This window comes from Falco punctatus (genome assembly GCF_963210335.1).
Source record: "Falco punctatus genome assembly, chromosome: 9".
Lineage (NCBI taxonomy): Eukaryota > Metazoa > Chordata > Aves > Falconiformes > Falconidae > Falco > Falco punctatus.
Genome location: NC_137589.1, coordinates 23,112,484 through 23,125,194, shown reverse-complemented (window position 1 = coordinate 23,125,194; position 12,711 = coordinate 23,112,484). Strand labels below are relative to the sequence as shown.

General features: G+C 45.0%; 1 protein-coding gene across 1 annotated transcript in view; it reads right to left on the bottom strand.

Moving 5' to 3' along the window:
- LOC308069460 (uncharacterized protein) overlaps positions 1-12,711 on the bottom strand; it is a 63,144-nt gene that overhangs the window by 24,532 nt on the left and 25,901 nt on the right. Inside the window, exons 2-3 of the mRNA XM_080401813.1 lie at positions 10,349-10,414; positions 8,754-8,851 (exon numbers count right to left, since the gene is read on the bottom strand). Coding sequence (XP_080257939.1) covers positions 8,754-8,851; positions 10,349-10,414 — 164 coding nt within the window. The remainder of the gene's footprint in view (positions 1-8,753; positions 8,852-10,348; positions 10,415-12,711) is intronic.

Below are 12,711 nucleotides of genomic sequence, written 5' to 3'. Positions count from 1 at the left end.
TTTTGAGATCTCACCAACTAGAAACCATATGCTGGACATGGTACAGGGACAAAACCGCAGGCCTGAAGAATTCTGTCATTCTCACTGCCTTGGATGTGTCCTAGGATGTCAGACTGTGGCTCCCAAGTTTGACAAGGCCCTAGAAGAGATCATACTCAACTGCTGCTTGTGTGTTTGGGGCGTTTTGGTTTTATTTTTAGCCTTTTGGGCAGGAAAGAGGCAGTACCTGGAGCCCAGCCAAATGCAAGTATATGACTCCATGATTCAAACCAGCTTACAACTTGAGAAGGAACAGTTGAACACCAGTTCTCCACTCAGGGAGCCCCAAACAAAGGAGAGGGCCAGGGGCTGCTCAGAGGTAAGTGAAGCACCTGTAAGGACATGCTTAAATCAGAAAGAGGGGAAAGCAGGCAGATCCAGCAGCAATCACCAACTGCGACTCACGAAGCATGGCACCCAACATTGTGTCTGTTGTGCAGAGCAAAGGGTGCAATCAAAAGGGGTTTCTGAGAACCACAAATCAGAAGCCAAGCAAGAACTACCCAGTTTCAAAACATGATGTCTTTCTACACAGCAAGATTAGCTGAAATGCCACCTAGACAGGCAGAAACCACAATTATCTGGAAGTGCCTGAAATCTTACTTGTGATAAACAGTAAATTTGAGAGACAACACTGAGTTTCTGTGCAGCTAACCACATTTAGCATGGCTGGCAAGCATCAAAGCTCAGGTATGTGCAAATGAGATACCAGCCTGAGAGCTCACCACAGCTGGTGCAGGGGCTATTGCTGAAACAGTACAGAGAGTTTTGCACAACTATAACCAGAAGCCTACCCTGCCCATGGGATGAAAAAGGTTTCACCTCCTGAGCTGTAGGCAGCACAGGCTCCATTGCAGGAAGGGAAAATTCTCCTCTGCTTCCAAGAAAAATCAAGCAACCAAATGCACATGCACCTCATAGATGTCTTTTTGCTGGTAGGCCTGGAACTGGTAAATGGTGGCATAATGAAATGTATATCTTTGCATTAGGTGAGTCCTATATTTATTCTGTGGAGCAGAAATGGAGGTGGCAGACAGATTGCTGAAGATAATCTTCTACCAAACTACTTAGGGCTTGGAGCAGCCGACCCACAAGCTGATGAGAGGGAGCTGGGATTGCTGGTATGGCCATGGGAAGTCTGGGGAGGTTTGAGAATAGCCCCGACCATGGCACAGGCAGGAATAGAGAAGAGGCACCCAGGCAGGGGAGCAAGGTCCTCAGGGAGGTGCGGGGGAATCCTCATTACCCTTGCATGAGCTTTGCTGCATGCACTGTCAAGCTAAAAAGCCAAACCGAATTTTGATTTTTTGCCCTTATATTTCAGGAAAGCAGTACTGTTGACCTGAAGATCTCTTTGCTAAGCTTTTCTCAACAACAAGAGGGTGTTTTCCCAGACTCAGCTTTTCCACTGTTTCTATGGTCTTTTATACCCACACGATTGACATCAAGATTCTGCCCTTCTTTACTCGTCTTCCATATGTTTGCTCTTGAGCGTGCAAAACCTGACATTACAAGCGACCTTGCAGACCTCCACCTGTGCATGCTCTCACTGGGTGATTATTCAGCACCCACCGTGACAGACAGCCCCCTCTCTAGGTCTTACGTGCATGGAAGGACTGTGCTCAGTGGTGTGCTAAGGGGCGTAAGTACATATATTTTGTCTCTTGACATATTGGTACCTAGACTAACTTCTTCTTGGCTACCTAAAAATTACATGTGCAGGTATTCATACAACATAAGCAAAATGTAACATGATTTCCAAATGGCACCGTTGTCTCATTCTACCAGGTAGGGACCCAGATTCTCTAATTATAGTACCCTTTTGCTTCATGCAAGGGTCACATGGACTGTAAGTCACATCTGTTGTATCACTGGGTTGTCAACTGTGAGTCACTGTGAGTGTAGACTAGAACCAGTCCAATGCTAGACACAACCTCCATGGAAATACTAGATGTACTAAACTAAATGTACTAGAAGAGTGAGATGCCAGGCTGGGAAGCTTGAAGAAGTTCACCACCAAAATATGAAGCCCATATGATCCTCCCCAACAAATGAGTGTGCTTTTCCTCTACTAGTAATGCCTGAGTTAAGGCAAGGGTGGGCTCTGCTTTCCTGCAGAGAGCAACTCCCTCAGGAAAGAAGCAGGTGCTGTGTGGTCTTTACTCCAGACATCCCAAACTATGAGCTGCTCATCCTTAGTCACACGGTGTAACTTATATTGGCACAAATCCCTAGTGCCTGCGCTATGCTACTAATTCATCAGCTCCAGTAAACTTCCCAAGCATCAGCACTCTGTTGATAGGGAATTTTGGATCAGAGAGTCCAAATCTAGAAATTAAATGAAGGTTGAAAACCAAACTACATCTCTGGATACAATACAGGTTAGTGCACAAGGGGAATTTGGCACTGCCATGGAGTTATTCAGTTCTTAGCATGTGTGTTCATTTCTCAAGCTGTGTTTGCTGATGGAAGCTTGTGGGTCCATCCCTTACTTTCAGGTCCCAAACTTCCAAATATTTGATAACACAGATACTTGAAAGGCAGTACTTGTGGTTTGCTTTTTCCTCCCATTCCTTTTGGCTTTTTTAAACAAGAATTCTCTAAATAAATAAGATGCATTTATCTTTGAGAACAACCACTTGCTACCAAAAAGGGGAAAAAAAAATGGTCAGGAAAGCACTCAATGCTTTTTCTCTGTGACCTCCACTGAGACCTGCAAACAAGCCCCTCCTGCTTTGAGGTCCGCTCACCTCTAGTCACAAGATCAGTTTGCAGGGTTGGTATCCATGTCTCTGAAGAAAATTCAGATGGCAGAAAGATCTGTGCAACATGAGTGTGGTAACAGAGGCTTCCCAGTAAAGTCGGCGTGCATTTCCCTTGCTGATTTCAGCCACACTGGGGTGTCTCCCAAAACCTTTCCTCTGAGCATGCTAATTTAAGGGGTGCTGGTGGCAGGCCTCTTGATCAGGTTAGGAAGCAAATTTTGTGAAGAAGCACTGGGTCTGCTTCGCAAAAGAAAAATGTTGTCCCTGACATGTTTATGTTTTTGCCAGTGATAGTATATGCCGTTGCAGAAATGGAACACAAGGTATGGGAGGAGGCCAAGAAGAAGGAACCTGGCTCTGGCATCCAAAGAGAAAGGGATTCCCCAGAGAGAGGGTGATGCTTCAGGAAGGCTGCTTGTGCGTTTTGCACTCTGGCATCTTTGAGGGAAAAGCATGGAAAGTTGTAGGTTTAACCAACACAGGACCACAAGAGAACAGGCAACTAAGCCAACTCAAGAATGCCTACAGACACTTCTCTACCGAGCCAGGAGACCAGAAAGATCAAATCACATTCACATCCACCAAGTTAGAGTTTAACTTCCAAGAAGACCCAACAAGAGACACCTTGAAGGAAGTTCTTCACAGCAGCTCTTCTCCCAGCCCTGCCAAGTGTGAGATCTGGGCATGGAGCAGAAACCCTCTGTGCTGATTTTCCTGCTCATTATCCCAGGCTCCATCTCCAACAGCTCCTCAAAGTTTTCTCCAAACCTGGGCACATTTCTATCTGTCTGCCACCCTTCTCACTGAACAAGAGATTCTCAGAAAGACGCAGAAGAACAAAACAATTGCTGCAGCTCAAACCTGTATCCTTATCATGCCTTCAGCAGCAGTCACTAACAGGTACTTATTACTGAAGAATATTGTGAGCATGTAGCTATGCATCCATAGAAAGCTCTACCGGGCTCCAGCTCACCAAATTAGCTCAGCTCAGCTCACTGAATTAGAGGTGGTATCAATATAATTAGTGGTTTTCCATGCAGGCTTTTCTTCCATGAATGTATTCCCAGCAGATCTGTCTTCAGTGGTTGCATCCTCTCTCTTCTTGAGCCCATGGGAACCTGTCAGCACCTTCAGCTTCTTCTGGCAGAGAGTTCCATAGATCTACTCCAAGCACCAACTGTGTGGGCAATGCCCGATACTGGACACAGTATCCAGATACAACCTCCCGGGCACTGAATAGAGGGGAAAACAACATTCTTGAATCCCCTGCCCCTGCAGCACCTAAGGTAACCCGGGATGTGATTCACCTTCTTTGCAGTGAGAGCACACCTTAAGCCACATTCAGTGCAGCATCCCCTGTAACCCCTAAGTCCCTTCCAGGAGAGCTGCTCAGCCAGTTGGTTTCCAGCCTGGATCTATGCAATGGGGTTTTCCCACCCCCAGTGCAGGATTCTGCACGTCTCACTGCTGAGCTTCAGGAAGTTTCTGTTGGCTGAATCCCCACGTTTCTCAAGGTCCCTCTGGACTGACGCTCTGCTCTTCAGCACGTCAGCCACTCCCCTTAGTTCTGCGTTGTCCACAAAGTTGCTGAGGGTGCACTCTGTCCAAGGGCATGCGTGGGAGGTAGGGGGAAAAGGCACAGGGAACAAGGGTGGGCCAGGGAATATTCAACAGCAAAATTTTACAGTAGAAAAATGAGAAGTCTGGGTAATGTTCCCCAATGTGGTTGAAAGGGAAGGAAGCAGCATCAGGCATTGCAAACTGAACAGATGAAAGCAGAGCAGTGCACAGACAGGTCTGGAGCACCAGGAAGGCTTGTAACAGGTGCTTAGGGGTCCTGCTGAGCACCCCCATCGGCAGTATATACAAGCAAAGCTACCAACTCTACGTAAACAACAGCAGACAAGACACTTGCACCAACACACTTACCCCAGAGCAGAAGGCTGTGCCATTTGAGTCATCCCTCCCGCTCTTTAAGGGTTTCAAAGGGAGAAACTCTCACACCAGTCTTTGAATTTCAGTAGTTTACACCCATGGTTCTGCCAGGTGGCATGCAACGGTGCTATACTGGAGTGGTGTCTGCAGTACACTGTGTACAAGGCTGTCAGCAGCCACAATCAGACACAGTGTACTCAAGAAAAGCTCCTGAACCTTGGCCAAGCAGGATTTATTCCAAGCTCCCCATGCACCACTTGTAACCCTTCAATATACATTGCTGTTAGGAAAGGTAGCTCACTCTCTCAGAACCAAAAATGGAAAGGATTAACACATGTTTTTTATCCCCCCAAAGGAAACATGAGACCATTTCACCTTTGGAAAACAGGCTGTAGTCACTGGCTGCTTCCTAGAGGATTACTTGCCCAGTTTCAAGAAATCCTTTAAGTTTTTTTTTTGGTAGGGATCCCCATGCTAGCAGCAGATGTTTTAATGGGAAACTAAGCACTCCCTGAGTTTCCCAGATCCAGAGAGCCAGCATAGCAATCCTACCCCCAACACTTTCAGGAGGTAACACTTTTTCAGAAGAGGTAATGCTTGGGATGATTCTCATTTGCCTTGGGCACACCATGGCTCCCAAAAGGGGGGCTGCGAGCAACGCAGCCATGTAACGACCAGAGATCACTGCCAAGACCTGGAGACGCAATTGGCACAGGGCATCAGATCGACGTGGCTCCTGCTCCCAAGGGGTTTTCCAGGGCTTGTTTCCTTGCTGCTTTTTCACCCACAGTTTTTATGCCATCCAGGATGGCAGCTCCCAAGGTTAGGGTGAGGTTGGGAGCCTGATCAAAGTTTGATGGTGGGAGTGACCTTTGCAACCAGGAGTGAGGTTGCGAGTCCAGCAGCAAAACCAGGAACGGGGCAGGCAAAGAATATTTTTCCTTTTCCATAGCTTGCTCTCTGTCCCACAGCTTTTGTTGTGGGTTGGTTTTTTTTGGTAAAGATTAGCTATTTCAAAGCATAACACAGAAGAACTTGCCGCCTGTTTAAAAGCCATCTATGCCCCACCTCAAGTGTGGAAAGCTGGAATTTAGCAGGGAAACTGAGAGAAGTTCCTGGAGTAGCTTTCTGTGAAAGATTTGGGACCTCCAAGTAACATACCAAGATTTCACAGCACATTTTGTAGCTATTTAGTTTTAATATGCCCATAAACAAACTGCTCAGGAAGACTTCTCAGCACATACTGGCCCCAATTAACTACATGTTGAGAGATGTAAGGCTTGTGAATGCCGGGAATGTCCAGGCAGAGAAACCTGGGCTTGCCAAATCTCTCTGGAAAGCACTGTGGCCGTAGTACACAGGTATGTGTACCAAGCAAGTCTGCACCAACATTTTACATCTCATGCCCACGGTCACACCAACAGGAGCAGATACAACTTGTAATTCCCATAAGCAGAAAATACCCAGAAAAGAAGCTCTAACCAATAGTCCTCAGAGATCCCAGTGGCTTGGGGGTACTTTCAACTACAAAGAAGAGAGGGTCTGAGTCTTTTCTGCCTTGGGTTTGGGGGTTTTCTGCTGTCTTTTATGTTTGCCTGTAGACCTTGCATAAACAAAAATAGAACTGTAAATTCATCAGCTGCTTTGTTCTGTGCAAGTAATTCACTCGGCTCTATTCACAGCTCAACCTCATCCTGCAGTGAAACTCACATGCTTTGGTTTGTTACGCCAGCATAGTCTAATTCCAGAGATCACAAAAATAATATTCCAAGTTTAATCCCAAAGAAAGGATTACTAGGGATCAAATCCATTATTTCACAATAAATCCCTTTTATGTCTTCTTTTTTTTTTTTCCCCCTTCAGCGATCAAAGCAAGTGGATTTCAGCTTTAAAATCCTGCTGCCATACAGCAGAAGAGATCCTTGCTCAAGGCACAGGGCTCAACAATTACTTTCATTTTTTTCACAGTATCAAAGGAGATTTATTTTTTCCCCCTTGCCAAAAATAAAGTCTGGTCTAGATTCTCAGCTGCAGCTGAGAGCACTGGGAGAAAAAGTAGCTGCAGCTCATTTTTGCAGCTTCCTAATCTTGTAGAACAATTTCAAATGTTCTCAGTTGTCCACAGCCTGCCACCGCTGTTTATTCATTTGAAAGTCTGAACCAAAAAGCCAAACTCTGGCTTCAGCAAAGGGAGATTCAGAGACCATGGAAGGTGGGTTTTTTCCTCTAAATACTCAGCTCACGAATTCCAGGTTTTTTCTCATTTGATATTTCCATAGTTTGCCGTGCAAAGCTAAGCAGATGAATCGAGAGCCTTTAGCATCCTACTGTCCAGCGATGGGACATTGCAGCTCTAATCCCTTGCATGCAAGTTTTCCATGCAACATGGACAGAGTCACCAACCACAAAATCCTAGACCTGCTGGCCTTGCTGGAAGGAATGACAATCCTAGCATGGACAAAGACAGCCACCTGCTCCCCCCGTAACACATCTTATGGAAGACACAAACAGGAACTAAACTGGTATCAGCCTTGACCACGTGCTACGTATAAAAAGTACGAACTTGACTGGGTAAAACAGATTGTGCATCGTCATTACTGTGAAGTCAGACTCTTTATGGTTTTCTGCTAACAGGACCATATTTTTAGTCCTAATCTCAATCTGTTTGAATTAGCTCTGCTAAAGCGAACAGAATGATACAGGTCAGATCAATTATTACAAAAAATTCAATTATGATAGTGCCATATGCAGCACTATAAAAAGAATGCAGCTGTACATATGGATGATGAAAGCAACAGCAGTTAATGGCACAAATGTCCAGACATTGTCATGTCCTTTAGTCCTTCAACGCTTTCTACATGGGCCATGCTGAGAGGACAAAAAGTGCCTACACTTGTCCTTTTTGAAAAACTGCACCAGCTTTCAAATGTCCTTCACCACCACCATCCAAAAAGCCAAGAATCATCTTCTCATGGAGGCTGCATGGAGCACTGAGAGTTTCTTTTAGGAGGTGGAGTTGAGTTGATCTTGCTTGTGTCATGAAAATTTCCACCAAATATAAATAAATAAATAGATTGCCCAATATTTCTTAAAACAAAAGAGCTAACTTACCCTGAGGACACTTGTGGCCATGAGGTTCTAAATCCTTAAGCCTGAGCTGTCCTTCAACCATGAGCAACAGAGCACCTTGCATGGGCTAAGTCCAATGTGCAGGTTAAGTCGGATATCCATCACCATGTGCACGGTCGGGACTTGAACATCCTGAGCACACAACTTAAAAAGAATGCTGCATATGCTGAAGACTCATCCCTTTTCCCAGGAATGGGGGCAAATTTCTGCTCACGTCAGAAGCAGCATTGAAACAAAGCCTGCTGAGTAATGCATAAGTCCCGAAAAAACAAAACAAAACAAAACAAAACATCAAAAACTTCCCATTCCATACTTTGGAGTTACAGGAACCAGGCCTCTCAAAAAAAACCTGGGAAGAGGATAAAGACCTTACTATGCCCTGATAAAGAGGAGATCTGTGCCACCAGCCTTCTGGCTTCCTTTGTGCTTTCATTGCCTAGAACACTGATCTCCAAAGTGGGATGCACAAGACTATCCACTGGGTTGCAGGAAGAAATATTAGAATTTCAGTAACATGTATGTAAAACTATATACACATACATTGGAGGTGCATGCTCAAAAATCTTTTGTAGATAGGGGTGCATGTTCAAAAAAGTTTGGTGACCATTGACCCAGAGGAATCCCCAATCCAGACAGCAGTTTCAGTCCAAAAGCTCAGGAAAAGCAGCTGCTACGGCAGTGCACACAGCCACCCCTGCAAAGCTGAGGGAAGGGAAAGCAAGTGTGAGACCATCCATCACCCCCAACATAGGAGGGATAGCACAACTGGCACTCACAACAGTGAAACCAGCTATGCAGACCACTGTCCTGGTCATGGAGGAAACCAGCCAGGGAAACAACACCAAAATAAAACCCTAAGCCCAGGAAAAAATGCATTTTCTTTACCTTCCATTCTCCACAGAGATGATTTTGGTGCTAGTCATAGCAGCAGAAGGTAAGCTGCTTCTAGGGAGAAATACCATGCCTTGGCATTCCCTTTCAGCCTGCAATGAAAGAGGAAGGAAGTGACCAGGACTAGAAGATACAGCAAAAACCTCTGAGAAGTTGCCATCAACTGAACATACACATACACACACACACAAGAAAAAAAAAAAAAAAAAAGCCCTCAGTGGATTGACCAGTGTTCAAAAATATGTCCAAAGGATGCTCTTCCACGTCAAACTGCACTGGCACACTCCTCCTGCCCAGGCTTCCAGATGGTCCGTCTTTTTAGCCCTGCCTTTATTTTAAGCAGACAGCCTGAGGCACAGCAGGACATATCATTGCTTTATTTTAGACCAGAGAAAAGAAAAGTTCTCCTAGCAAAAAGAAATTATTTTTCTAAAATTAAAAGCCCCAAATTTCTCAGATTTCCTTTTATTCTTATTCTTCCCCACACAAACATACACTTTTTAGAGACCATAGCTCAGCAGAGATTTAAAGGAGCCTCTTGAAGGTTGATAGCCCCTGTATTGCAGTCAGTGATTTACAGATAATTTTTTTTCCAAGTCTAAATCATGCATTCCGTGCTGGACAACTTCAAGTGCAACAGAACAGAGCCTAGACATTATAAATCTATTTCTTAAACAGTTTTCAAGGTTTTCAAAAAGGAACCTGTTAAAATGATTTCACACTCTCAGGAAAAAAAAAAAAAAAAAGAAAAAAAAAGAAGAATTTGTGTCTGCTATGGAACCAATTGACTTCAGAAAGCATATCTTAAATCTTGATAATTATGTACTGCTTAAGTGTGATACTAGAGCAGATCTTAATACAAGGGAAAAACCCAGCTTTGCATCTCCAGGGGTTTCCGGGCTGGGAACTGAACAAGATGCTTTTCCTGACACCATGTTCTGAAAAAGGAGGGGAAAATAATCAAGAGCAGCATGCACATGCAGTGGGAATCAAAATGCTTTCTACTGTTTCTCTTTTCCTTTTTCAAAAAGCTGCTTGACAGGACATCTGCAGAAGGGAGGGAAGGATCTCCCAAAGACGCCACAGTCCAGATCCTGGCCATGCCCACGGAGTGGCCCTCTCATGCGCTAGAGCTCCAAGGCACAGCTCTCACTGCAAATACACAGCTTGAGCAGACACCCAAGAAGTTCTGTGCCCCCACAATTAAAGAAGCTGTTGGCTTAGGAACCCAGCAGCAGGCCTGTTCTCATCTGATCCTCCCTGGTGTTCGGCCCTTCGCTGAAAGCTCACCCCTGGAAGATGTTAAGGGGAGCAATCTGAGTCAATCAGAAACACAAAGCCACTCAGTCTCAAAAAAAGTGCTTGGATGCGAGTCAAACAATACAAGTTTTGAAAATTATTTTAGACTAAATTGTTCCTCAGGACATGATCTCCAAGGGCGAAAGCCTGGCTCCACTGAGGCCAAGAGCAAAGCTCCTGCAGACCTCGGCAGGACCTGGCTCCCACCCAAAGCAAACTCTTCAAGTCTCAGTCAAGCTCTTCAGCTGCAGACGTTCATTTCTATTATTTTTGTAGCCTTTTTGTCTCACCAAAGGGATCCTTCCGCAGTAGCCATCCAAAAGCCGTTGACAAGACAGAAGAAATTTAATTTGCAACTGAAAAAGAAGGCTATAAATTATTTTTGTTCTCCAATTAAAACCAGTACATCTGTGACACAGTCTCCAAGCCTGTCAGTGTCAATCTGGCCAGTGGAGGAGTCCCACACAGCTCAAACTCTTCAGGGACTGGGATTATGCTCTGTTCTATTTCTGCACAGCACCTAACCCTACAGGACCCTGCATCTGCAATGGGATCTGCCTTCCAGGGACCATGGTAAAAGCAATTATAAGTACAAGCATTTTGATTTTAGCCTTGTTGACTTTCCTTTTGCCAGCATTGTTTGTCATTCCCAGCAGACCAAAGGCATTTTTCCCTCATGGGGGAGAGCACTGTGACAATGATGCTGGAGCACTCGCCAGTTTTACATTTGGAACAACAGCACCAAGTAAAACATGAACTCTCAGTTTTACAAGTTTTGTAGCTTCTGATGATTTGTTTTAAAGCCTCTGCTCCTTAAAAAAAGGTAGTTAGACCAGTCTCAGTTCTTGCTGACAGAAGGAAACATCTAGTCATCATGGCTACAGGGTACGGCTCAAAAGCACAACTCTGAGCGTGTCAAAAAGCTGGAAAACAAAGAACAGCCCATGCTGGACTGATTTTGTTCTTTGAGGTAATCGTGGACCAGCCAGGTCATCACATGGCTGGCAGTGATGAACACCCATCACATACCAGCTCCATGGTACTCGACCACAGGAGCAGAAGTGACCACAGTGCCTGCCAGAGGAAAGACACTTTCTTCACCCAAGAAATCAGCAACACCTATAACCATAACCGACATCTATTTGCTTTGTTCCTGGTGTTAAAACACCGAGAATTTTTGCCACAGGATTTTCCCCCCTGAATGCCATGGGTTCAGACCTTAACTCTCTCCTGATACCCAGAAATTTTCACCATATGCTTGCAATTAAGAAACCATTCTCAGCAACCAGAAATACAGTATACTTTGAAGGAAAGAAAACAAACCAGGTCTTCATTCTATCTTCTACTCTCCACACACTCCGACATTTTTATGCAACCGGAACAGGGACGCACCCTTCTCATTTCTATATGCCAAGTTGGTTAGCTGCCATGTTATTAGAGCCCACAAATCTCTGGCTTCATCCAAGGAAGGAAGTCAGGCTCCAGCAAAGGCAAGCTGCATTGAACTTGCTCAAACATGCATATTTAAAGTGCTGTCTTCTCCCACAGCCCGAAGGACGTTGCACCACCATCCAGATAAAGCCTTAGTGTAACACGCCAAAGCGGTTGCTTACGTTACAGTTAGGTCCCAGCCACTAAAGGCAGATGTGAATTTTAGACCTCAAGAAATGCAGGGCTACTTGAGCCTCTGGTAGCTCCAAAGCCTTTGCCCAGCACACAGGGAGCTCTTGAGCTTTCATGTAATTTTCTTTGCTCATGTTTTTCAAATGGACACATGGATCACCCATCAACAGCTTAGTATTGCTGAATCACATCAAAGTAGTTCCACCAATGTTGTCTTAAGCTTTTGTCTCATCTGTTGTGGCACCCATGTGACTACAACCACGCTTATGTGTCTGGGCTGGTGACAAACAGAAAATTGTGTTTGATACCAAATGTGCATCATTTTGGCATTTCTTGAACCCGTCTACCCTTCCCAATTTCACTAGGGCAGGAGAATTGGCAAGCTGCACTTCTGAAACAAGACGGAAACAATACTAAAAACTACAGGAACTACAGCCAGCTCTTCTGAAGCTCTTCTGGCCCTTCAAAAGAGATACGGGCAACTGAGGGCAGGGCAAGCTCGAAGGTAGACCCACATAAGTTCCTGTAGGAAAAGCCGTAGGATAGCCTGGATGCACAAGCTTAATTTTAGTTTTGGAGAAGTTTTCATAGCAGTTTGGCACATTAAATAAAGTCTTTGGTTATATTCAAACACACATCAGGAAATGGCCAGTCATCTTGACTTTCACAAGTTTAGAAGAACTCCTGAGAACGTTTTGCTGTAAGGCTAAGCTTTGTCAGAGGGAGAACTTCACAGGCAAATGACTTCTACATCATCCTCAAAGAACCAGCCCTGAGAGTCATGCAAGATTCCTCCTTCCTCTCTCCCTTCACCTCAAATCAACCCCTTGTAAGAAGTCTTAAGTACTGCAGTCATCTGTGAGTCACTCACGGCACCTACGCCACACATGTAGCCACCTGAAGCAAGTGCCGCTGGAGCCAAGCTTCATGCTGCATGAGGGACACAGTGTTCCCTCGGCGGCACGACTCGCTCCCTTGGCAGCTGCTGTAAAGGCTGTTCTTTCTGCTGTGGACACCAAAGGAAGTTGGA